This window comes from Ipomoea triloba, chromosome 3 (genome assembly GCF_003576645.1).
Source record: "Ipomoea triloba cultivar NCNSP0323 chromosome 3, ASM357664v1".
Taxonomy (NCBI): Eukaryota; Viridiplantae; Streptophyta; class Magnoliopsida; order Solanales; family Convolvulaceae; genus Ipomoea; species Ipomoea triloba.
The window spans coordinates 3,151,391-3,174,113 of record NC_044918.1 but is presented as its reverse complement, the minus strand read 5'-3'; the positions used below and the strand labels follow the sequence as shown (position 1 = coordinate 3,174,113).

The window sequence follows — 22,723 nt, the reverse complement described above, 5'->3', positions numbered from 1 at the left end:
GTACTCTCTTTTCTTCATATGGGGTTCTTTCTCCATCTTGCTTTAGATTTTTCTTCTTCTTATGCATTTCTTTTTCTTTCTTTTTTCTTTTTTCCTCAGCTATGGACTCAAATTTATTTTTATGTTTTTTTTTTTAATTATCTGTGATTTGAGTATAATATTGTCTATATTTGTGATTGACCTATGTGTAGTTTTCACGGGCAATGTACTAGTGTGCACTATATCATCCGATCGGTAGGGGAACATTTGCATTGTCAAATATTGGCAACTGTGTTTTCTTTGTAAGTGTGCACCTCGCCATGGCCCAGTGTGCATTGTTAACTTGGCGTGTGTGCACAATAGTACATATGTGTGTGCATTTGCATGTGGTGTGGTTTGTATCTAATGATGTGTTTGTGCACTAGTCAAGTATGTGAATCAACTGAAGTTTTTTTTATCACTTGTTTTTCTTGCTAATAGTGATGGTTCATGATGTGTATGTGTGCATTTCAATGTAAATGTATGTACAATGCAATATACAAGTGTGGTATGTGTGCACTACAGTACATATGTGTGTGCATTTTTTTGTTGGGTGATTTGCATATAATAATGCGTTTGTGCACTAGTTAGGTCTGTGAATTAACTGAGGTTTTTTTTATCATTATTTTCGTTGTTGATGGTGGTGGTGCATGATGTGTATGTGTCCATTTCAATGTGGATGTGTGCGCAATACAATATTTACAGTGTGCACAGTGCTATATAGAAGTGTGCACACAATTCCGGTGGCATTCAATGATGCACACATTGTTGCGTATGAGTGCACAAAATCGCCCAGAGCACAGCATAAGACCTCATTCTATTCTCATCTACTCCGAGTGTTTGTCTCGCTAAATTAAAGCATTGAATATTAACAAAACAATTAGATTTTCTTATACTTAATAATAATAATAATAATAATAATAATAATAATTTTAAATGAAAGGGATTAATAACATATACACTCCTATTTTGTCGTTGTCTTACCTATTTCAATGGAAGGTTGAAATTTATGTTTGGACAAGTTATCCCCTTAATCAATATTTGTGGGTGATTTTCGTTGATGATTAGACGCATGGATTTAGGGTGTTTACTTTTAGTATATCTATTGATCACTGACAGAGTAATCAGGCTAGCAGCACCCGACCCGGAACCACTGGCAGGACCTAGAGGCAAGGCAACGGACGTTCAACCAACCGTTCAACACCTCACTCCTCAGCATCAATGCGCAACAGTCCAACTCCTCAGCATTGATGACCAACGTTCAGCTCCTCAGCATTGACCCTCAACATTGATGACCAACGTTCAGCTCCTCAGCATTGACAGCATTGATGACCAACGTTCAGCAGCCTTAATGCTCCATTACTGAGCTGAACAAAATAAAAGTCTCACAAAAAACACTTGTAGGGACGACACTTTTTACTAGACAAAAATTACACTGAACTCATCTTGTACACTGAGCCCTGCTCTCAATACTGTACTCAAATACTTGATAACACTCAATAATACTCAAATAATATACCGGTAACACATTATTACCGTCAATCACTTATTTTCTATGACTATGATCTATTCACAATTCTTATGTAGGGGAGTGTTCTCATATGAATATGACCTTATATATAGCGTTATATAAGAACCGTCTCACACATGAGAACTTTAGACAAATTTGGGTTGTTCATCTTGAGTATGTCTATAACTGTTTTTTTTTTTTTTTCATATTTATTTACATAGGGGTGCTCTAGTAATGAACTTGCAGTTCTTATATCGTGGACCGCGGTCCACAATGCATTGTGGACCACGGTCCACGATATAATTTGCGATAAACTTGTAGTACTCTAAAAATGAATATTAAAAAATGAATATGTAGTACACGAAAAATAAACTTTCAGTATATTAAAAATGAATTTGTATATCAGTGATCCGCATTCCGCATACATTATAATGTAGATAGGAATCCATGATATAATGATTGAAATTGGGCTGAGAGTGCATACAATATAACTCAATTGAATTCTTCCTATTGGAACCATAAATTTTCCTTAGGTTGGTCCAGGCTAGCCTTAGTCAATTGTTATATAAGTTAATTACACGCGGCTCCTAATTTTAGATACCAAATAAAGAGGTAAGAATTTGTTAATACACAATATGCAAATTAATAATACAAATAAAATTAAACATTGTATATAGTTAACAAATAATAACATTTGAATAATTTTAGACCAAACTTACATAATTTGAATTGTTCCTTACACATTTAGTTTACACTTTTAAATTAATTATTTGATTTTGAAAATTCAATATTAAATAATTGTTTCAATAAGTTAAAAATTTTAAATTTTTATGGAGGGGAAGGAGGTGTAACATTTTTTTATAATGCATATATACTTGCCCACATAATAAATAGATATATATATTTGAACGTGAGGAAAGGTGTTTGTTGACGAAGACATTACCATTTTGTCAAATGAGGCTGACTCGACATGCAATAAATACCTGGCCAGGGGCAGTTATGTGCTTGTGGCATGCTACTTTGATTTATAAAAAGTTCATAATTATTATTTTTTAATGTGTGTTTAGAGTGAAATTCATATTGTGATTATAGTCATTAAGGGGGGTGTATTCAATCACGACTTTCATGAACTTTTAAATACTTTTATCAACTTTAAAAGTTTGATGGTATTCAATTTAGACTTTTATAAACTCTTTAAAAGTCTACCTGTATTCAATTCAAACTTTTCAAAACTCTTTAAAAGTATATAGGTATTCGATTCAGACTTTTATAGAGTTATTAAAAGTCTACTGGTATTCAAAAAGTTACTGACTTTCACAAACTCTGTCAGAATAGGATTTCTATAGACTTTCTCTTCATTAATATAAATAGATGAAATCCAGCCCTCCAACCCCAAACTTTTCAACATTCTCTACAGACTTTTTTTCCTCTATCTAAACTAGGCAAATTTTTCATCAATTTTACGGTACGTTTCAAATATTTCATAAATACTTTTTTTTTTTTAATGTTCAAGCAAATTTTTTGTTGCCATTACAACAAAATAATTGTTGCGATCACAGCCAAAAAAATTGTTGCGATCGCAGCAAGAATTTGCTGTTCGCAGCAAATTTTTTAATTTGTAATTTTAAAATTTTATTTAATTAATATGTTTATAATTTTATATAATTGTATGTTTATTAATTAATTATATATATATATATATATATATATATATATATATATATATTGTATTAAGTTGAATTTTTTAAGAGATATTTATTGGTTCCGCATTAGTTGTTTCATTAGTTCAAGAAATATTTTTATTGGTTATATTTATAAAAATTGATTATGTTTTCTTTATGAATAATATACTCTATTTTTATGACATCTGTATTTATTTATTTTTTTATTTTTACAATGCACTAATTTATAGATAATATATTAATAGAAGTTATGGAATGTTTGTGAGGGTGTATTCAATTTAGAGTTTTAATGACTTTTGTAAACTTTTTAATATGAAAAAGTTTTAAAAGTATAAATGTTTGTTTAATGGATATTTATAAACTCTTACAAAGTTTATAAAAATTTAAAAGATTCTAGGAAAGTTTACAAAAGTCAATTAAAATTCATCATTTTAAAAGTATTTAAAAGTTCATGAAAGTCATGATTGAATACACCCCTAAGATTTACAATAAAGTAAAATAATCTAATTTCTGGCATGTTCCGTTTTGTTTGAAAGGAGTATTGATGTCTTATTTACTTTGTCCAAGAATAAATCACCATTTTATACTGAATCTAATGAATTAATTAATTTAATAACTTGTATCATTACAAGTTCATTTGTTTTTCTCTGAAATTTTAGCACCCTCGCGCGTTTTTCTCCATAGGTTGGTCCAGTTTTGTTTTCTTCATCCTCTTAAACAAGCCTGGCCCCTTAGAAAAGTCAAGATTATATTACTCTCTACAAAGAAATGGCCACCAAAAATGTTGTGGTCAGTCGTCACCGCTGCTGTGAACTCTTTTTCCAATTAAACAGCGTTGCATTAATGGGCACCCAAGTTGGTAGCTCCAGGGATTAAATTGCCTAACTGTTATTTGGATAAAAGAATTCAATTTTGGGTTGGAGATTCAACCTTTTGGGAAAAGATAAAAGAATTCAATTTTGAAAAAAAATTTCAGATGTTTGATAAAAGAAAATATTTTAACTATTTTATATATTTTTGGAAGCTCCCTTATCCTTCGTGTTCACGCCCCGGGGAGTGGGGTCCGATCTCCGTTCGTCAATTAAACCCTTTCAGGTACCAAAATTGTAATTTTCACATTTTTTTAAATTTTATCAATTTGGTCCTTGAAAGGTTTAATTGACAAAATTTTAAACAATTCGATAATCAAATTTGTTAAAATGAAAACTAGCAAGAACTACATTGACCGTTGGAAAACAATTGAGGGACCAATTTTTTTTTTTTTTTAATTTTCCCTATTAAAAATGTACCTTTTATCCATGATTCACTAAAAAATTTGTCCAATTTTTTGGGTCATTTTAGGACTGATTCAATCCTAAACGGACTGTGACCACCTCTACTAGTTCCAACTATTCAAAGCTATATTTTCTAAAGCCTTGTTTGTACATAACAACGTAGATTAGGCTTGAGAATAGTAAGGAGATTTTGGCTTCTTTACTCCCTTGAAAGGACACGATATGATTGAATATTATTTCATCAATGCCCACTGGAATTCTTCTTCTAATGCTATATAACAGTTCCGCAAGGTCCTTCTTAACAGTTCCAGAATTGCATACTTAGAACTCAGAAAGGTAACCTTCAAATGCTTCTTTCTGTGGCCAGGATTTATCTACATTTGCAGCAAGTTTAGCAGCAATACATTCCAGTTAGGAATTAGACCTTCTTCCACTTCCATTTCTTCCATAAAAACTCAATCATTGATTACAGTTACAAGGGTTTTTTGAGAAATACTTTGTGAAAATGCACACTGATTTGGTTCTTTGTATTAGCAGCCAGGTTGTTGTAGATCAGAACTCAACAGTTTCAAACCTGCAATATTTACCAACATTCTCAACTGTTTGCATCAAATTTTGATTTTTCTGAAGTTGCAACAGATCACACAGACCATTATATTAAAATTGTCAACATCAATTTTCCTATTCCTATTCTGGATTACTTCCCAATTGTTTTGAGCAGTCTCATGGAGGTGATAGGTTGATACATTGTCATCTCTTGTTCTACATCATCAATATCAACCTGTGTACAAAAACACCTTCCCCACCAAAACTTTCAACTACTTTCTATCAATAAAACCACACAAATGACAAAAATTTTATTCCATGAGAATCCATATATAATTTTCGTTTCGTTTCGTTTCTAAAAGCCTTAGCGGCCTGAGAATTCAGAAAGTGAAATGGTGGCATTGGTCGGTGTTGCAGTGACTGCAAGTACCCTCTTATCGAAATCAGTAATAAAAGTTGGCCTATTTTGGGGTGTCTGAATGATTGAGCCATCAATACTTGAAAGCATGCCCATCACTTCCGACATGCTTGGCCTTAGATTGGAGGGTGATTGTGTGCACACCAATGCAATCTCTAATATTCTCTTCACTTCTTCTGCTTTATACTCATTTGAGTCTAAACTCTTATCCACTAGTCCTAGATGTTCCTCATTCTCGTACAGTTTCCATGCCTGCATTTATAAAATGATGCAATGCAAAAGTCAAATAATGTTGAAGATATCAACATAAACCAGCCTCTTCAGACAAGACATTACCAGTTCAAGGAGATACTCAGTTACAGGCTCAATTTGTATGTCGATGCTCCTTCGCCCACTAATGATCTCCAGAATGACAATGCCAAAGCTATAGATGTCAACTTTCTCTGATAAATGACCATGAATTGCATACTCGGGCGCTGTATATCCCCTGTTACAACAAGCAATAATATATTTCAGTGAAACAAAAGATGTGGAAAAGAAAATGTGTCAAAAAAAAAATGAGGCTGTTAGGCTTACAAAGTCCCTGCAAATTTAGTGGTAAGATGACTCTTATTTTTAGGTGAAAGCCTTGCCAAACCAAAATCAGCAATCTTGGGCTGAAAGTCATCATCTAATAGTATATTGCTGGATTTGATGTCTCTGTGTATGATACACACCTCATGCATATAGGAAAGACCCCTAGCTGTACCAAAAATTATATCAACCCGTTGCATCCAATTCAGCTTCACCCGATTCTCTCCTGCCAATCATGAAAAATGGGAAAACTTTATAAACCCCAGCACAAGAGGAAGATCAAATTAAAGATCGAATACTAGCAATAACAAAATATATATATATATATGTGTGTGTGTGTGTGTATATGTATGTATGTTTTAGGGGCACCATATATGTGTTTGTCAAGGCTGGTATTTGCCATGTATTCATAAATCAATAGCAGCTCTTCTCGGTTTCCAGAATATCCTAATAGACGAATGAGATTGGGATGATGAATATCTGTAATAAGCCTAACTTCTGTCTCGAAGTATTCTATCATTGCTCTACTGGAAATCATTGTCAGTTTCTTTACTGCAACCACATCCCCATTTTGTAACGTGCCCTGTTAAGTCATACAAGACTGACTTTGGTTATTGTTTCTGAAGTTTCTTTGCTGACAAATTGTAATATGAGCACGAAAAAATTAATAGGAAATAGTGAAATTGACTTTTTTTAGTGGTATTGACCTTGTATACATCACCAAAACCTCCTTCACCCAGTTTATTTTCTTCGCTGAAATCCTTTGTTGCAGCTTTCAAATCTTTGTATCTGTAGTTCTCTGAACCTCTGAACTGAGTTGCCCCCAAAATATTGCCTATAGAAGGAAGAAGACAGTCTATAAGTTAACCAAACAGTGAAAATTCTATGTATCAACTAAAAGAATAAGGGTAAAATTATATGATCACTGCCGGCCACTAAACGATTGAGCTTCACCTCTTCTCGAAGCCTTTGGGTTTTTTGATTGTCTATACCAAAGGAAAATGGCTGCTAATACCAAAATGATTCCTACACCTCCCACTACACCCCCAATAGCTTTCTTCTTTCCTGAACTCCCTGGAGAAGACGTTACAGAATCTGCATATATGGTAAAACTGTAATTTACTTGTGTGATATATGGAAAAAAAATTAAAATAATTTCAAATAAACCAAAATTCTATACATTTTATTCTTTAAATTGACAAATACTATACATTGCACATTAAATATTCAATAAAATATGTATACAGAGTAAAATTTCAATTCCTGTTTTAGAAGATGCAACCATAAAGATTACTACCATTAAAGTTTCTGGCCAAACTATTTTGTCATTCACATGCATGTGGTTTAGAGACACAATCGGATGCTTAATGATCTGTTAGGTCTAAATGAAAATATAATATTTATGACAAAATGTGTAATACGAAACATGAATAAGTTGATTGTTACTTAAGGAGAAAAATGTGATACTTTTGAGAAAAATATAATATTTTAAAATCAAAATGTAATATTTAGGAGTTGGAGTTTTTTTTTTTTTTTTTTTTTTTTTTTTTTAACAGGAATTGGAGAGACTTATAAGAAAAAATGTAATACTAATCATGGATAAATTGATTGATTGTTACTTATGAGGAATTTTTTAATACTTACGAGGAAAAGAGTAATACTAATCATGGATAAATTGATTGTTACTTATGAGGAAAAAATATAATACTTATGAGAAAAAATGTGATACTTTTGAGAAAAAAATGTAATACTTTTAAATTAAAATGTAATATATATTCAGGAGTTGAAGGATTACTTCTGAGAGAATGTGTACTACTTATGAGGAACCCGACCCATCTCACAAATAAGGATCATTACGGTCTCATAGGAGTTTTGCCTAGCACACATTATATATTTGCCACTCAAAAAAATTTTGAAAAAAAAAACAAAAAAAGTAGTGAAATTACATGATTGAAATGAATTTTAAAACACATAAATCTTATAAATATTAGAAGATAAGTCTTTTTTTTTAAATTATAACAAATATGATTATTATCGCACATAACATTATAAAATATGCATTTCAGTTATATAGTAGATATTGTGTTATAAAAGGATTACATTTTAAGCAATTGAAAAGAAGTTTTTCTTTGATAACATTATAAAATATGCATTTCAGTTATATAATTTTCTTTGATATAAAGGTATAACACAAAAAGCATTTAAAAAAAAAAAAAGAAAAAAGAAAAAGGAAGAAGATTTAAGACACTTATGTCACAGTTTTTTTTTCTTTTGTTAAGGAATAAGTTTAAAGAAAAGGCCAAAATGGAAAATTTGAAAGGTAAAATTGAAAAAAAAAAAAAAACGTAAATGTAAAGGGAAAAGCCATAAAAACAAACCTTTAAGGTAACTTATAATACCAACACAATTTTTATTCCAATTAAAATTTAAATAGATTATAATTTGACTTAGAAAATCATCCCTAAGTTATACTCCATAAGAAACAATAATTTTCATTTCTCAATTATACATGTCATCACTTTTTGTTCCTGTATACAAAATAACTCTTTTAATCCATGACAAAATTTAGGGACAAAAGCAACAACTTCATACACAATTAATGAAACAAAAGTAGCGATAAATATAATTGAATAATGAAAATTGTAATTTCTCTCTAACTCAAGGACAAAATTTTCTATTTTCCTTTTTACTTAATATTGTATTATATTTTTAAGGAGAAAAATGATACTTTTTGTTCCTAAATAGGAAAATAGTGCAAGACTTTTCGTCCCTCAATTATATTCTTCTAATTTTTTATTCCTCAATTGTTTACGAAGTATTTTTTTTTTCATATCTCAATTATCTGCAAAGTGATTTTTTAGCCCAAAATAAATAAAACTCAAGACCCCCCCCCCCCCCCCCAAAAAAAACATTTTACTGACAATTTAAAGACAAAAAGTGACATAAATATAATAAAGAGATAAATAAAAATGCTGTTTTCCTAGAATTCAAGAACAAAAAGTGTTACTTAATTTTTCTAGATTACTATATTTATTCTACTAATATTTATTAATTTTTGAAATTAATTTTGATTATGAGATTATATATATAGGCTTAGGATCCCATGAACACATCCAATGATTAAAATTAAAAGTCAATCTCAGTCTTACATCTGTACAATTGTGCTAATCTAATCATATTTAAAAAAAATGTAGTGACATTTTCGTAATTATCGTCAATTTCACTTGTAAACTTGAACACTTAAATATGCAATACATAACAACTAAATATGCAAATCTGGATAAATTTTAGAAAGGAAAAATTGTAATTTATGTCCCTCCATAATATGCCAATTATCAATGTTATCCCTAAATTATTAGTGATGTAAATGTTGCCCCTCAATTTTCAAAATGGTACATATATTGCCCCTCCCGTACCGTACGATAGGGGCAATATATGTATCGTTTTGAAAATTGAGGGGCAACATTTACGCTTGGAAGAGGCAATATATGTATTGTTTTGAAGATAAGGAGCAATATTTACACCACTAATAATTCAGATGTGACATTAATAATTAACATATTATGGAAGGGCATAAATTACAATTTTCCCTTTTTGAAAATCAATGAAAGAATTTTGAATATGAATCGTAAATGTTAGACCAACAGAAAGTAGTGAACCACTAAACCAAATAAAACTAAAAATTCAGTTATAAACTCTAAAATTGAAACCATAAGTGCAATATACTTTCACATTTTTACAAATACAATCTTTTAATACTAAATGTGCAAAATGTTAATACTAAATGTGCAAACCTGGAAAATTCTAAGAAGTGCAGATTTTAGTGTCCATGTTTGCAAAGTAAAGTTTGTGATAATTATTAATAAAATGCCACTGTATTTTTAAATCTGATCTCTGCCCGATTTTTCCAGATGTAAAGGGATGAGTTGAGATCAAACGGATGGATATCAATGAAGAAGAAAAAATACGCGGTGGAAATTTCATAATTTGTTGCACCATGAATATTTCGGCATTACGTGCTAGTGTGTGGTGCATTTTTGAGTGATACGCGGTGCTTTGATCTATAGTGCACTTAGTATTGCACCACTCAACGGAGATGTCAAACTTGTCGACGGGTTCAATAGACTTGTTAGTAAGGTGTATTACGTGCTCGTGTAAGTGCTATGTGGTGAATTTTTGAGTGCTCTGTAGTACATTTTTGAGTGCTCTGTAGTACATTTTTGAGTGATGTGCATTGTGATGCACTAAGGGCTCGTATGTGGTGCACCGCCAAACATGTGTGCATATGCCTTGTATGCTCGTTAGGCCAAAACGAATAATACCTAACAAACATCAAAGGATCGGAACAGATTTTATACCTCCTCCTAGGAAGTGTTCTAGGTTAGTTGTCTGGTTATTCGGGAAAAAGCGCTTGTTTGAGTATCTCATGAAGCAACCTGGGGCAATAGCTCTTCCAGTTGCATATTTTGATAAACAACCCAGTATGTCTCTGTAAATTATTGTCAAACATGCCTGACACCCAGTTTCGTCGATTGTTTCAATACATTGTGCCACCGCAAAGGCGGCACCACCACCACCAGAGGCCTCCTGCTTTGCCGCGGCGAAAAACCCATTAATTCTGGGGGTTGCAAGTTGAAGCTCATATAGCAGTTGTTTTGCTGTCGTATTGAAAACATATTGGTCGGGGGCAGTTCGTTTGCCGCAAATTGGATAGGTCCCCTCACCTGAGATCTGGTCGTAGAAGTAAGTGTCCTCGTACCTATACAAAAAACAAACACCTCCAGGTATTTATTTATAATTGATCATAACAACTTAACGTGTAGCCAATTACATCATTGATTAAGGTCTACCTCAGGTGAGGAGTAAGTTGTCGAGTACGAATGTTACAAAGCTGAATTCATTTAAGTTCTTAATGTCCGTATGGGCAGCTCAACTGGTCACGGTGGTAAAGTTTGGAAGAATATTAAGGTCTACCTCACTATGTAAACCGTGATTTAAATGATATTCATACTTGCTATGTAAATTATGATTTAAATAATATTCAAATTATGTATACCTTCAATTAATTAACAAATTATGCACCTAAATATAGAATCACACTAGTCGATTTTAAGATAATTGTTTATTTGTTGCTATTCATATGAATCATAATAGTTATTACAAAAACTTAATACTAATTTAAAATAAATAAATGTTTCTTATAATAGATATTATAATATTTATATGTGAAATTGTAATATTATTTAGGATAAAATTAATTGTTACTATTTACTAGTTATAAATATTTTAATACTTATAATTGAACTTGCTATACTTATACACCTAGTTGCCTACAACCCAATCTGTCTCACATAATTTTTTTATCATATGTTAAATGCAAATACATAATTTATTAGCGACAAACAGATAATAGGTCAAGTGCAGATGCATAATAGGCTACTTATATGTAGGTACATAATTTATTAACTAAAAACATATACTAGTAATATGTTAAATGCAGCATACATATTGTTTTGAACTAGGATCAACAACCCAAGATAAACTCTGAACTATAGTAAACTCAATGTGCACGTACTGCACACACAATATGATGGTGCAGAAAACTCACCTGAGAAAGCAGCCATCAAAAATGATACGACCACCGGCTTTGTTGGAGCAGTTTCGGGTTATTGCATGCACGGCGGCGTCGAGACAGGCGACACAGTCCGCAGTGGAGAGGTAGTTTCGGCACTGCGCCATTGCGTACACAGGCTGCTGAGTGGAGGTGGCAAAGCGTTTGTTGCCGCTGGATAACTGGTTTCTCAGATCACCAAAGCTGGCGTTGAGTACCCTCATGGAATCTGGTACGTCCGTATAATTGAAGGAACTGCAACCCGGAAAGCCTACTTGGTTAATTTGTGGGTTTGAGAAAGCAGGTTCTGATACTGATACCACCATCATCACCACCGCCAACAACCACCACCTGCCTGAGCCTGCCGCCATATTCGACCAGTGTAGGCTCAGCTCATGCATGGAGGAGAAATACACAAAATTTGCTTATAAAGAAAGAGAAAGAGAGGTTAAATATATAGGGACGAATACAATTAGAGGATGCATTATGATCAACGAACACTCATATTCCATGCTTAGCTGCGCTGAGTCGTTGCTAGTCAACAATCTGCGTTATTATATTTATTATTGTATATTTTTATTATAATCCATAGGACCAAGATAAATCGAGGTAAGTAATGAAAAAACAAACGATATTTCTCGTTAAAAAATCTCTGTCAAATAACCTGGAGGGTGTGGTTGAGTAGAAGGGACAAGGGTTCGATTCTTGACTTTGGGTATGGAGCAGCCTGGAGAGTGGAGACCCTGGGTTACACCAAAAAAAAAAAAAAACCCTGTCAAATTAAAGGTTATCATTCTCTAATTCGTAATATAAGTCTTTCAAAAATTAAAAAGTTGGTATTACATGCAAAAATAAAAAATAAAAAATAAAAAATCTGGCATAGTTACTATGAGTCTGACGCCAGATTGAACGCCAATCCTGGGCTTACTCTCATAATACAAAAATGCATGAACCAAATTCATCAAATGTCATCTTCAATTCTAGATGATAATTGACTGGATGACAAAATTATAACTCGACCGTACCGTGAGGCAAGGTGTTCGTTGACGAAGACCTTTGCGCTGACCATTATGTCAATGGGGGTGACTCGAGGGGTCACACATGTACAATAGTTACGGCATAATTGTTTGGTTTACTTTGAATCCAATATGCAGATTAAATTCACTTGGGTTAAATCAACATTAGAAGTGTTAAAATGAATTAAATAGTTAATTTTTCCAGTGTTAAATTTAATTAAATAGTTAACTTTAACTTGGAAAAAGATCAATTATTATTATATACAATCTTTTTCCTTAATTTTGTTGAAAGTGGTCGTATCAAACCATTATTTATAAATTTTGTTAATATATATTAATTTATTTTAAATTTCAAAATTTTTAAATGATATATTGATCATTTCATAAAATTTTCTCAAATTTCTCTGTAAATTTTCATATATACGCTACTCTTACTACAAAATAACATCTTAAGTTGTACAAAATAATAATATAGGATGCACTTGTTTAATTGACACCAAAACAAACAAAAGCATCCATAGGTTGCATAAAATACAACGTAATTTGCAAACGGTTTAATATGCATCAAAACATACACATCAAAATGGTAACTTGAGTTATATGATTTAACAGGCCAAAAAAAAAACATATTTTATTTAAATACATAACACATATTTTCAATTATTTTGCTTCTTTAATTTAGAATGATGTTGCTGCTTCCAATTATGAATTCAATATGATATCAAAAAGAACAATTTACTATTAAGAGAGAGAATAATTTACATTCAACAAAAAGGAAAATTTGTAATAAATTAACATTTATATTAAACTTACAATTCAGTGCATTTTCAATCGAAGTATTAAGTAATCTTCTACTTGTTATTTTTGCTTCTCAATATTCCTCATCAATCAAGACAAACAAGTATTTAGCAAGAGTTTTACGGTAAGAGTAGCATATATATGAAGATTGATGGAAGGAATTTGAAAAAATTTTACAAAATGACCAATATATCCTTTAATAATTTGAAAATTCAACATAATTTTTTTTTTTTTTTGTTAGACCACAACTCCACAAGGTACCCTGAGCACGTCCTAACTGTAGGATGCACCTTTAAGCCAGTACCATACACGGACTAATCCCCGTTCACACCGGGCCAACCCAATTAAGGAGTAAAGTGTTAGCCGAACTTCTCAATCTTTCTTAAGGGATGATAGTGCACGGCCACTCACGCCAACCAAGCTAGTTAAAAATAAATTATTAATGTTAACAAAATCTATAATAAGTAATGGATTGAAAATGCCACTTTCAACATAATTAAATGGGAAATTTTATATAGGGTAACAATTCATGGACTAAGTCTACAATTTAGGTATAGCTAATAGACTAAAATTGTCATTTTCCCTTTTAACTTAGGCAAAAACTTGTGTGAGACCGTCTCACCATGGGACGAGTTGGGTCGGGTCGAGTCAATGTGAAAATGTGATACTTATACACACAAATGTTATACTTATATGCTCAAATGTGATACTAATTAGGAATAAAATTTTTGTTACTTATAATGATAAATGTAATACTTTTAACGGAAAATATAATATTTTTTGTTATAAGTAAGGTGAACATTACTTATTATGGAAAATGTAATACTTTTGATGGATAACATAATACTTTTACATTAAAATGCAAAATTATTACTATACATTTTTCCTTATAAGTGACAAAAATTTTATTCCTAATTAATATTACATTTGAGCATATAAGTATGACATTTGCATGTTAATTCAACACGACCCAACCCGCCTCACGAATACGGATCCGTGAGACGGTCTCACACAAGTGTGACCCTTTAACTTATATTATTATAGATTTTCTTTCTAACTTTTTAATGTAAGGCTCCCTCACTTTAATTGTTATACCATGGACCATGGTTCACCTTGTATTCTAGACCTTGGTCCAAAACGACATTCATATTATGTATCTACAGTTAACGTATTATGTGTTTTCAATTTATTTATGAGCACGTAATTTTAGATTCATGATAATACACTAATGGCATATAAATAACGGATTTCTATTCAAAATTAAGTATTAATAACTAATAAATATTTTTTTAATCTTAAGTTCAAATATAATCAATAATTGTTGAGTACTAAAATTTAACTAGTAACAATTTTGGAGTAAGTAAACTATAGAGAATGACCAAAAATTAAAGAAAATAATATATGTACTCCAAGGAAGTAAAACTCCCGCCACATGTCTTGATTTTATTGGAGGAAGATGAAAAGAAAATAATAAAAACGGTGACCCACATGTTTTTGAATGAATCAAAGAGTGACATGTAAGCAGGGAGTATAAAATGGAGTAGAATGCGGGCGCAAATTATATTGTGGAACATGATCATGACTGATACTGTAGTTGTGTTGAACGGATATTACAGTTGTGTTTAAAAGATACTGTAGTTGTGTTGAAAGGAAACTGCAGTTGCGCGGAACAGAGGCCGTTCATCCGTTCAACACAACTGCAGTTTCAGTTCAACACAACTGCAGTTTCAGACGGATGACACGACCTCTGTTTTGCGCAACTGCAGTTCCCTTTCAACACAATTGCAGTATCCGTTCAACACAACTTCAGTATCAATTCAACACAACTGTAGTATCAACCATGATCCATGGTTCACAATTCATTGTGGACCATGGTCCACGGTGTAACGACTGGAATGCGGGAGTACATGTAATATTACTCTTAAATTAATAATGGGAAATGATAAAATATTCACAAGTACATAATGAACCATAAAAAATTGATTTTATACGTCTGTTGTAGGATAAAAAGTAAAAACGCATAAAGTTATGAGATAGATGTCACATTTAATCTATTACCGTTTTTATTCCTCTCTATCGCTGTATTCTACCCCAAATCCACCGAAATCCCTAAATTATTTTCGATCAGGAGAGCAAAGTGTCCAAAAACGCCAGAGAGATTGTTGTAAGAAAGTAAAGGTCCAACCACCTCCAATGGACCTCAAAAACGCCAACAGAACCCTTGAACAAATTGCCTGAAACATTGAGATAAGTGAGCGATACCATCCCTGATAAAACAGAATCCTTCCCCTGAATCTCATTCTCTGCAAGATTCAACAACTGAAATTGACATGTAAAAGACAAGAGCCCCTGCTGGAATTAACTCTAATCTTTTTACTGATTTTATATATCATATCGAATTACTCCTTGAGTAATAGTTGTATGCTTTTGCATAACATTTACAATTTACAAACCTGAGCCCAGTATCTTCACAAACAAGCAACATTAAAATAGATAGAGATTTCATAACAAGCCAATTAAGCCTAGCCTAGCGACCTGTGAACTCAGAAAACGTAGCAGTGGCATTGGAAGCGGAAGATGCTGTAGTTGTTGATGTGTCTACAGGCACCCTCTTCTCGAAATCAATGATCGTTGGCCTGCTTGGGGGCGTCTGCATGATTGAGCCGTCGCTTGAAAGCATGACCACCACTTCTGACATGCTCGGCCTTAGATTCGAGGGTGATTGGGTGCACTTCAACGCAATCTCCAGTATTCTCTTCACCTCTTCTGGATTATACTCGTTGGGGTCTAAACTCTCATCCACCAGTTCTAGATGTTCATCATTCTCGTACAGTTTCCAGGCCTGAATAAAACAACGCAGAAGCCAAATAATGTTAATGTAGGACACATCAAAATAAACCTCTTCAGAAACAAAAAGGAAATTACCTGTTCAAGGAGATACTCAGTTACAGGCTCGAGTTGTATGTCGCTGCTCCTTCGCCCACTAACAATTTCCAGGACTACAACGCCAAAACTATAGGTGTCAACTTTCTCTGTTAAATGACCACGAATTGCATATTCTGGAGCAGTATATCCCCTATTGCAACAAAAAATAGTTCTCATTAAAAAGATGTTATGTTCATTGGGATAAAAAAGTGGAAAAGAATATGGCTCTTAGGCTTACAAAGTTCCTGCAAATTTAGTACTAAGATGGCTCTGATTCTCAGGTAAAAGCCTTGCCAAACCAAAATCAGCTATTTTGGGCTGAAAGTCATCATCTAGTAGTATATTGCTGGATTTTATATCTCTGTGAATGATGCATACATGGAACTGATCATGCAGATAGGCAAGACCCCTAGCTGTACCAAATATTATATCAAATCGTTGCTTCCAATTCAGCATCCCTCGTTTTTCTCCTGCCAATCATGAAAAATTATATCCTAGTACAAAAGTAAAAGCATTCTGATGGGAGTCTTGATCTTTATGCCAGAGCATGCAAAACAAAAAATAAATAAAATGGAGCACCATATATGTATTTGTCAAGGCTTCCATTTGCCATGTATTCATAAACCAGTAGAAGCTCTTCTCCTTTGGCAGAACATCCCAATAGACGAATGAGATTGCGGTGATGGACATTTGTAATAAGCCTAACTTCAGTCTCAAAGTCTGCCTTTACTCTATTGGAAATCGTTGCCAGTTTCTTCACCGCGACCACATCCCCATTCTTTAGCGTGCCCTGTATGTTTAGCCGTATATATAAGAGTGGCATTGGTTACTATAACAAATAGTAAGATGAGCAGGAAATAGTGGAATTGACTTCTTTTTAGTATCTCACTTTATATACATCACCAAAACCTCCTTCTCCCAATTTAGTTTCATCACTGAAATCTTTTGTTGCAGCTCTCAAATCTTTGTATCTGTAAGGCTCTGGCCCTCTCAGCTCAGTTGCCCCCAAAATATTGGCTGTGGAAAAATACACTCCATAGGTTAATTACCCATCCAGACCTTAAAAGTTTTAACAAAACAGGGAAATGTCTAATATCATCTAAATCAGCTTCACCTCTTTTAGCTGCCTTTGGCTTTCTTGATCGTTGATACAAAAGGAAAATGGCTCCTAATACCAAAATGAGTCCTACACCTCCAACTACACCCCCAATAATAGCTTTCCTCTTCCCTGATGAACTCCCTGGAGAAGAAGTTACCAAATAGAGGTCATGTTTCCAAACTAATAGAATCTGCATGGTAAAATTACTAGGCAAAAAGAATGAAATCGGGGTAACCTCAGTCAAGATGACTAAGGATACAAATTTGTAACTACAAGGTCATGAATTCGAATCTCAACCTTCTTGGTTTGAGCTGGTCAGGTATAGACAGCTTAGGCTGATTTACCTCCTTGTGCTCCTTTGCCAATTAGGTTCACAAGAAGGGATTTATCCTGTGGACATTTTCGGATAGTGACTGTGGATTTTCCTCATCACCCAAGTAACGAAGGCTGTTTTGTAAAAGGTTTAGGCAAAAAGTGTGTTGTTATACCTCCACCTAGGAAGGGTGTTATGTCAGTTGTCTGGTTATCAGCAAAAAAAGCAGTGTCTGAGTATCTCAAGAAACATCCTGCATCAACAGCTCTTCCATCTGCAAATTTAGGCAAACAACCTTGTATGTTCTTGGAAGCTACTGCCAGACAATCCCGACAGCCACTCTCACTGACGGTTTCAGCGCATTGCGCCACCGCATAGGTGGTGCTTGCACCACCACCACCAGATTCCCCCTGTTTTGCTGCGGCGTAGAAGCCATTAATTCTGGGCGTGGCTAGTAGAAGCTCATTTAGTAGTTTCTGTACTGATGTGTTGAAAGCATCTTGTTGGCGGACAGTTCGGTTGCCGCAAATTTCTACGTTTCCTGGTAGGGTTGTCTGATCATAGAAGTTATTGCTCTCGTACCTGTACAAAAACAAACGGCTTTAGACATTAAAGAAATGAAGACTCTAACTCCTCATACTTCTCATCAGTGCTTCTCGAATGTTAGACTTTTTGTTAACTTTTTCTTAAAATATTGTTCTTGATGAGGAGTTTGATGAGTAGTGTGGTTCCAACAAACAGTGGTTAGTACGTACCCCTCATGTTTTATTTTATTATATGTTATATTATATATACAGTCGACTTTTTGCTTTTGTTTGATAATAAATATAGTTAAGGTGTACCTAATCATGTCCGCTAGCAATGGCCGGCCGGCCAACCATTTATTAAAAACAGTTAGACCAATCCATGTTTACAGCACACAGAATGTATGTAAACCCGGCCTAATCAAGTTCATCATCCTGTTAACTAGTAATTAAAATGTTTTAAGTGGATTCTCAATCTATTGGAATATCTAATTGGCCTTCTTATTAATTTGAGTCTGTCAATTATAAGCAAAGATGCTCACTTCATACTCTTTGAATAGTCATTGCTAATTTTTATTTTTTTTTTTTGTTCTATGATCAACTTAATTAGACCCATGATGACATTTTCAGAAATCAAGCCTGAGAAATTTATGTAACCAGCTTCATAACTAGCTATGGAGATAACATAATCCTAAGCTGAAACTTATATATATTCACGCTTCCCACAAGAACTCACCTGAGGAAGCAGCCGTCAAATATGACACGCCCACCGTTGGCGGCGTTGCAGCTCCGGATGACCGACACCGCGGCGTCGTAACAGGCGACGCAGTCCGCAGTGGAGAGGTAGTTTCTGCACTGTACCATTACGTAAGCAGGCTGCTGAGCGGTGGCGAAGCGTTTTTTGCCGTCGGATAACTGGCTTCTGAGATCAGCAAAGCTGGCGTTAAGTTGCCGGAAAAAACCTGGTACATCGGTAACATTGTACTGGCTGCAACCCTTGTTTAGTTGCGTGGTTTGTGGGTCGGAAAACGCCGGTTCTGATGATACTGACACCACCATGATCACCACCGCCCACCACCACCAGTCTGAGCCTGCCATTCGTTTAATTTTTATGAGTTATGAGCAGTAAAGAAAAGGTTAATATATATAGCACCAAAATATCTGTACATATATACCATTACCGCCTTAGGTGAGTTGTTGGTCAACAATTCTATACTAATATATTTATTGTGTTTTTAATTTGTATTATTATAATCCATAAATGGTCATATGATATAATGGGAAAAAAATGATATTTTTTTCTGCTGAATAAAAGTGAATTGACGTAAGGGATGATTGAGAAACACTAATTAATTGGCAATCATAGTAACATTATATTATCCTATCCTAACTTTATACGCAAATATTTTTTGAAGAATTGTAGAAAGCCGTCGAGTGAGAAACGTACTGGGCATACGTTAGCCAGTACCTACGCAATCATTCCTCATAATGCAAGAGCATGTTCATTGAATCTCATCATCCTTCTTAATAATTGAACGCATGGGCAAGGTGCAAGGTCATGGTTTGTTGAGATTTGAGATGCACTAGTTTTCCTTTTCTTGATAGTTTGGTAATTCAGTCAAGTGCCTTGTAGTTTAATGATTACAAGTTTGAGTCTCATCTTAGTTTAAGGATTGGCCTATTAACTAAAACGTTGATAGATTAGCTAAAACTAGTATGTAAAGCATAAAGGTAAGGGTGGGAATCTAGGGGGTGGGGACACCCCGCGACCTCCTCCAAAGTTAATTTGATGTAGATTGAAGCACAAAGAGTCAATATCGACTTCACTGAGGCTCGAAATACGAATGTCTCCGACTGTCCTTGTTAATCCTATAATGTTATCCCATGCTAATGTATACAGAGCCAGAGGCACAAGACGACCAGTGCACACTTGTGGGGAGGATCGGTCGGCACATCCCAAAGTCTACCTACGAGCTTTAGAATGTTATCCCATGCTAATGTATACATAGCTAGAGGCACAAAGCGACCAGTGCACACCTGTGGGGCGGACCGGCCGGCACATCCCAAAGTCTAACTACGAGCTTTAGAATGTTATCCCATGCTAATGTATACATAGCCAGAGGCACAAGGCGACCAGTGCACACCTGTGGGGCGGACCGACCGGCACATCCCAAAATCTAATTATAAGTTTTTTAACTGCAACAACTTAAATATATGCTATTGGCCTTCCAATGGATGCTAAAAATGTTTGAGAAAGTATAGAACATATACTACCTTATAAAGAATCATGATTTTTTTTTAAATGGAGAAGAAGAAAATATGTGATAGGTTATCGAGGCATTTATTTTTAGAGTTGAGATTCATTCAATTTTTCCAGTATTTACTCAAGTGGATTTTAAGATTTTGGGAATAATAATGTGATGTTAATGGAAAAACCAGAGAGGGATAGCAATGACGGCGCAGTGCATTTCAGCCCACGGGAGGTGGCTAAACTAGAAGAGTTGACTATTACAAGAACCAGACGTTTTGGGGATGATTGGCTGAATGGTTTGACTATCTATACAAATTTGAGTTTTGAGGAATTTTATATAATTAAATTCTTTATTAAACAATAATGTTTTTTGTAAATTTAGTTAAAAATATAGAAAATATCATTATTTACATTAAATTATACTCTTCTTTAAATGAAGCCATTCATATTAAATTAAATGGATTTGAAAATTTTGAGGATTTAAAGTGGTTGAATTGATAATTGATAATTAAAAAATATGAAAAAAAAATATTTGGTTTTATAGTTATACCCTTGATATATGCTTTCTCAATTATTGTTATGATGAGAACTGTTGTATTGATATTCACAACTCTAAACCATAATTTGTACAAGGTATAAGTATATATACAGAGTTGAAGGTAAAGATAGACTAGGACAAGGAGTCATAACCTAACACAATCTCTAGAGTCCTAATACTCCCCCTCAAGCACAGGGCACAGTTGTGACCTGTAGCTTGTCTCTCAAGAAAGAAAATCTAGGACCCGGAAGAGGTTTAGTAAAGATGTCTGCAAGCTGATCTTTGGTTGAAACAAAATTCACTTGAATAGCTTTAGCTGCAACTTGGTCTCTCACAAAATGGTAGTCAATCTCCACATGTTTTGTACGAGCATGGAAGATTGGATTCGCACACATGTAGGTGGCACCAAGATTGTCACACCAGAGTTTTGGAACCGAAATGCTAGGTGCACCAATCTCACGCAGCAGGGAGGTTATCCAGATCACTTCAGCATAGACATCTGCAAGAGCTTTGTATTCTGCCTCTGTAGAAGACCGAGCAACAGTTCGTTGTTTCTTGTACACCCAGGATATAAGATTCGTGCCAAGGAAAATTGCATATCCACTCGTAGATTTTCGGTCCTCAGGGCAGCCAGCCCAGTCAGAGTCTGAGAAGGCATGCAACTCTGTAGAAGCAGTCTGGCGTAAGCGCAAGCCCATGGTGAGAGTCCCCTTGACATACCGGAGTACACGTTTCAGCTGTTCCCAGTGTGCAACGGTAGGAGCATGCATATGCTGGCAAAGAAGATTAACTGCAAAAGAAAGATCAGGCCTTGTAACCGTTAAATATTGCAGGGCCCCGCAAGGCTTCTGTACTGAGTAGGATCATCATAGGGCTCCACTGAGGTAGAAACAGACTTGGAAACAGAAATCGGAGTGGCAAGGGGCTTGCAGTCTGCCATACCAGCACGTTTCAAAATATCAGTCATATACTTTTGCTGAGATAATAATATGCCATCACCACAGTTGACAGTCTCAATCCCAAGAAAAAAACCAGGTTCACCAAGATCACGAATTTTGAATGCTGTAAATAATTTAGAAAGTAGAGACTTAACTACAGCCTCATCATTCCCCATTACAAGAATGTCATCCACATAAACTAATATGTAAATAGAAGTAGAGCCTTGAGAGAAATAGAATAAAGAAACATCAGTCTTAGAAGCCTGAAAACGAACAGACAGCAGAAAAGCATGTAACCTTGTGAACCAGGCCCTGGGAGCCTGTTTCAAACCGTAAAGAGAGCGTTTCAACAAACACACGTGATCAGGAAACAGTTTATCAGTGTAACCCGGAGGTTGACGCATATAAATAGTTTCACTCAAACTTCCATTCAGAAAGGCATTATGAACATCAAGCTGCCTTATAAACCAATTCGAGGAGAGAGCCAGAGACAGAAGTAACCTGACAGTCGTGGGCTTAACTATCGGGCTAAAAGTGTCAAAGAAATCCTGCCCGGGCACTTGATTAAACCCTTTAGCAACTAACCTGGCCTTGTAGCGCTCAATGGAGCCATCAGCCTTCCGTTTGGAGCGAAAGACCCACTTGCAACCAATGACATTCATACCAGGCGTAAATGGAACAAGAGACCA

General features: G+C 34.4%; 2 protein-coding genes across 2 annotated transcripts; both read right to left on the bottom strand.

Annotated features, from left to right (window-relative positions):
* Nucleotides 1–5,394: 5,394 nt before the first annotated feature.
* LOC116012202 (cysteine-rich receptor-like protein kinase 2) lies at nucleotides 5,395–12,031 on the bottom strand. The gene is made up of 8 exons (XM_031251688.1): nucleotides 11,630–12,031; nucleotides 10,380–10,780; nucleotides 6,976–7,116; nucleotides 6,729–6,856; nucleotides 6,391–6,604; nucleotides 6,025–6,247; nucleotides 5,785–5,935; nucleotides 5,395–5,700 (listed from the first exon to the last, which is right to left on the bottom strand). The coding sequence occupies exons 1-8, from the start codon at nucleotides 12,001–12,003 to the stop codon at nucleotides 5,395–5,397; spliced, it is 1,938 nt and encodes a 645-aa protein (XP_031107548.1). The 5' UTR covers nucleotides 12,004–12,031.
* A 3,768-nt stretch (nucleotides 12,032–15,799) lies between these two features.
* On the bottom strand, nucleotides 15,800–19,405 carry LOC116012529 (cold-responsive protein kinase 1-like). The gene is made up of 8 exons (XM_031252087.1): nucleotides 19,044–19,405; nucleotides 17,959–18,365; nucleotides 17,486–17,611; nucleotides 17,261–17,388; nucleotides 16,951–17,161; nucleotides 16,610–16,841; nucleotides 16,372–16,522; nucleotides 15,800–16,288 (listed from the first exon to the last, which is right to left on the bottom strand). Exons 1-8 carry the CDS (start codon nucleotides 19,403–19,405, stop codon nucleotides 15,974–15,976), a joined length of 1,932 nt encoding a protein of 643 aa, XP_031107947.1. The 3' UTR covers nucleotides 15,800–15,973.
* Nucleotides 19,406–22,723: the final 3,318 nt, after the last annotated feature.

Excerpts from the sequence above, each read along its gene's own strand:
- LOC116012202 (XM_031251688.1), bottom strand. The coding sequence starts at position 12,003 with ATGGCGGCAGGCTCAGGCAGGTGGTGGTTGTTGGCGGTGGTGATGATG. Across the intron at positions 7,117-10,379 it reads AGAACACTTCCTAGGAGGAG|ATTCTGTAACGTCTTCTCCA; the intron begins GTATAAAATCTG and ends CCATATATGCAG. Across the intron at positions 6,857-6,975 it reads CCCAAAGGCTTCGAGAAGAG|GCAATATTTTGGGGGCAACT; the intron begins GTGAAGCTCAAT and ends TTCCTTCTATAG.
- LOC116012529 (XM_031252087.1), bottom strand. The coding sequence starts at position 19,405 with ATGGCAGGCTCAGACTGGTGGTGGTGGGCGGTGGTGATCATGGTGGTG. Across the intron at positions 18,366-19,043 it reads TTTGACGGCTGCTTCCTCAG|GTACGAGAGCAATAACTTCT; the intron begins GTGAGTTCTTGT and ends GTTTTTGTACAG. Across the intron at positions 17,612-17,958 it reads AACACCCTTCCTAGGTGGAG|GGAGTTCATCAGGGAAGAGG; the intron begins GTATAACAACAC and ends CTTCTTCTCCAG.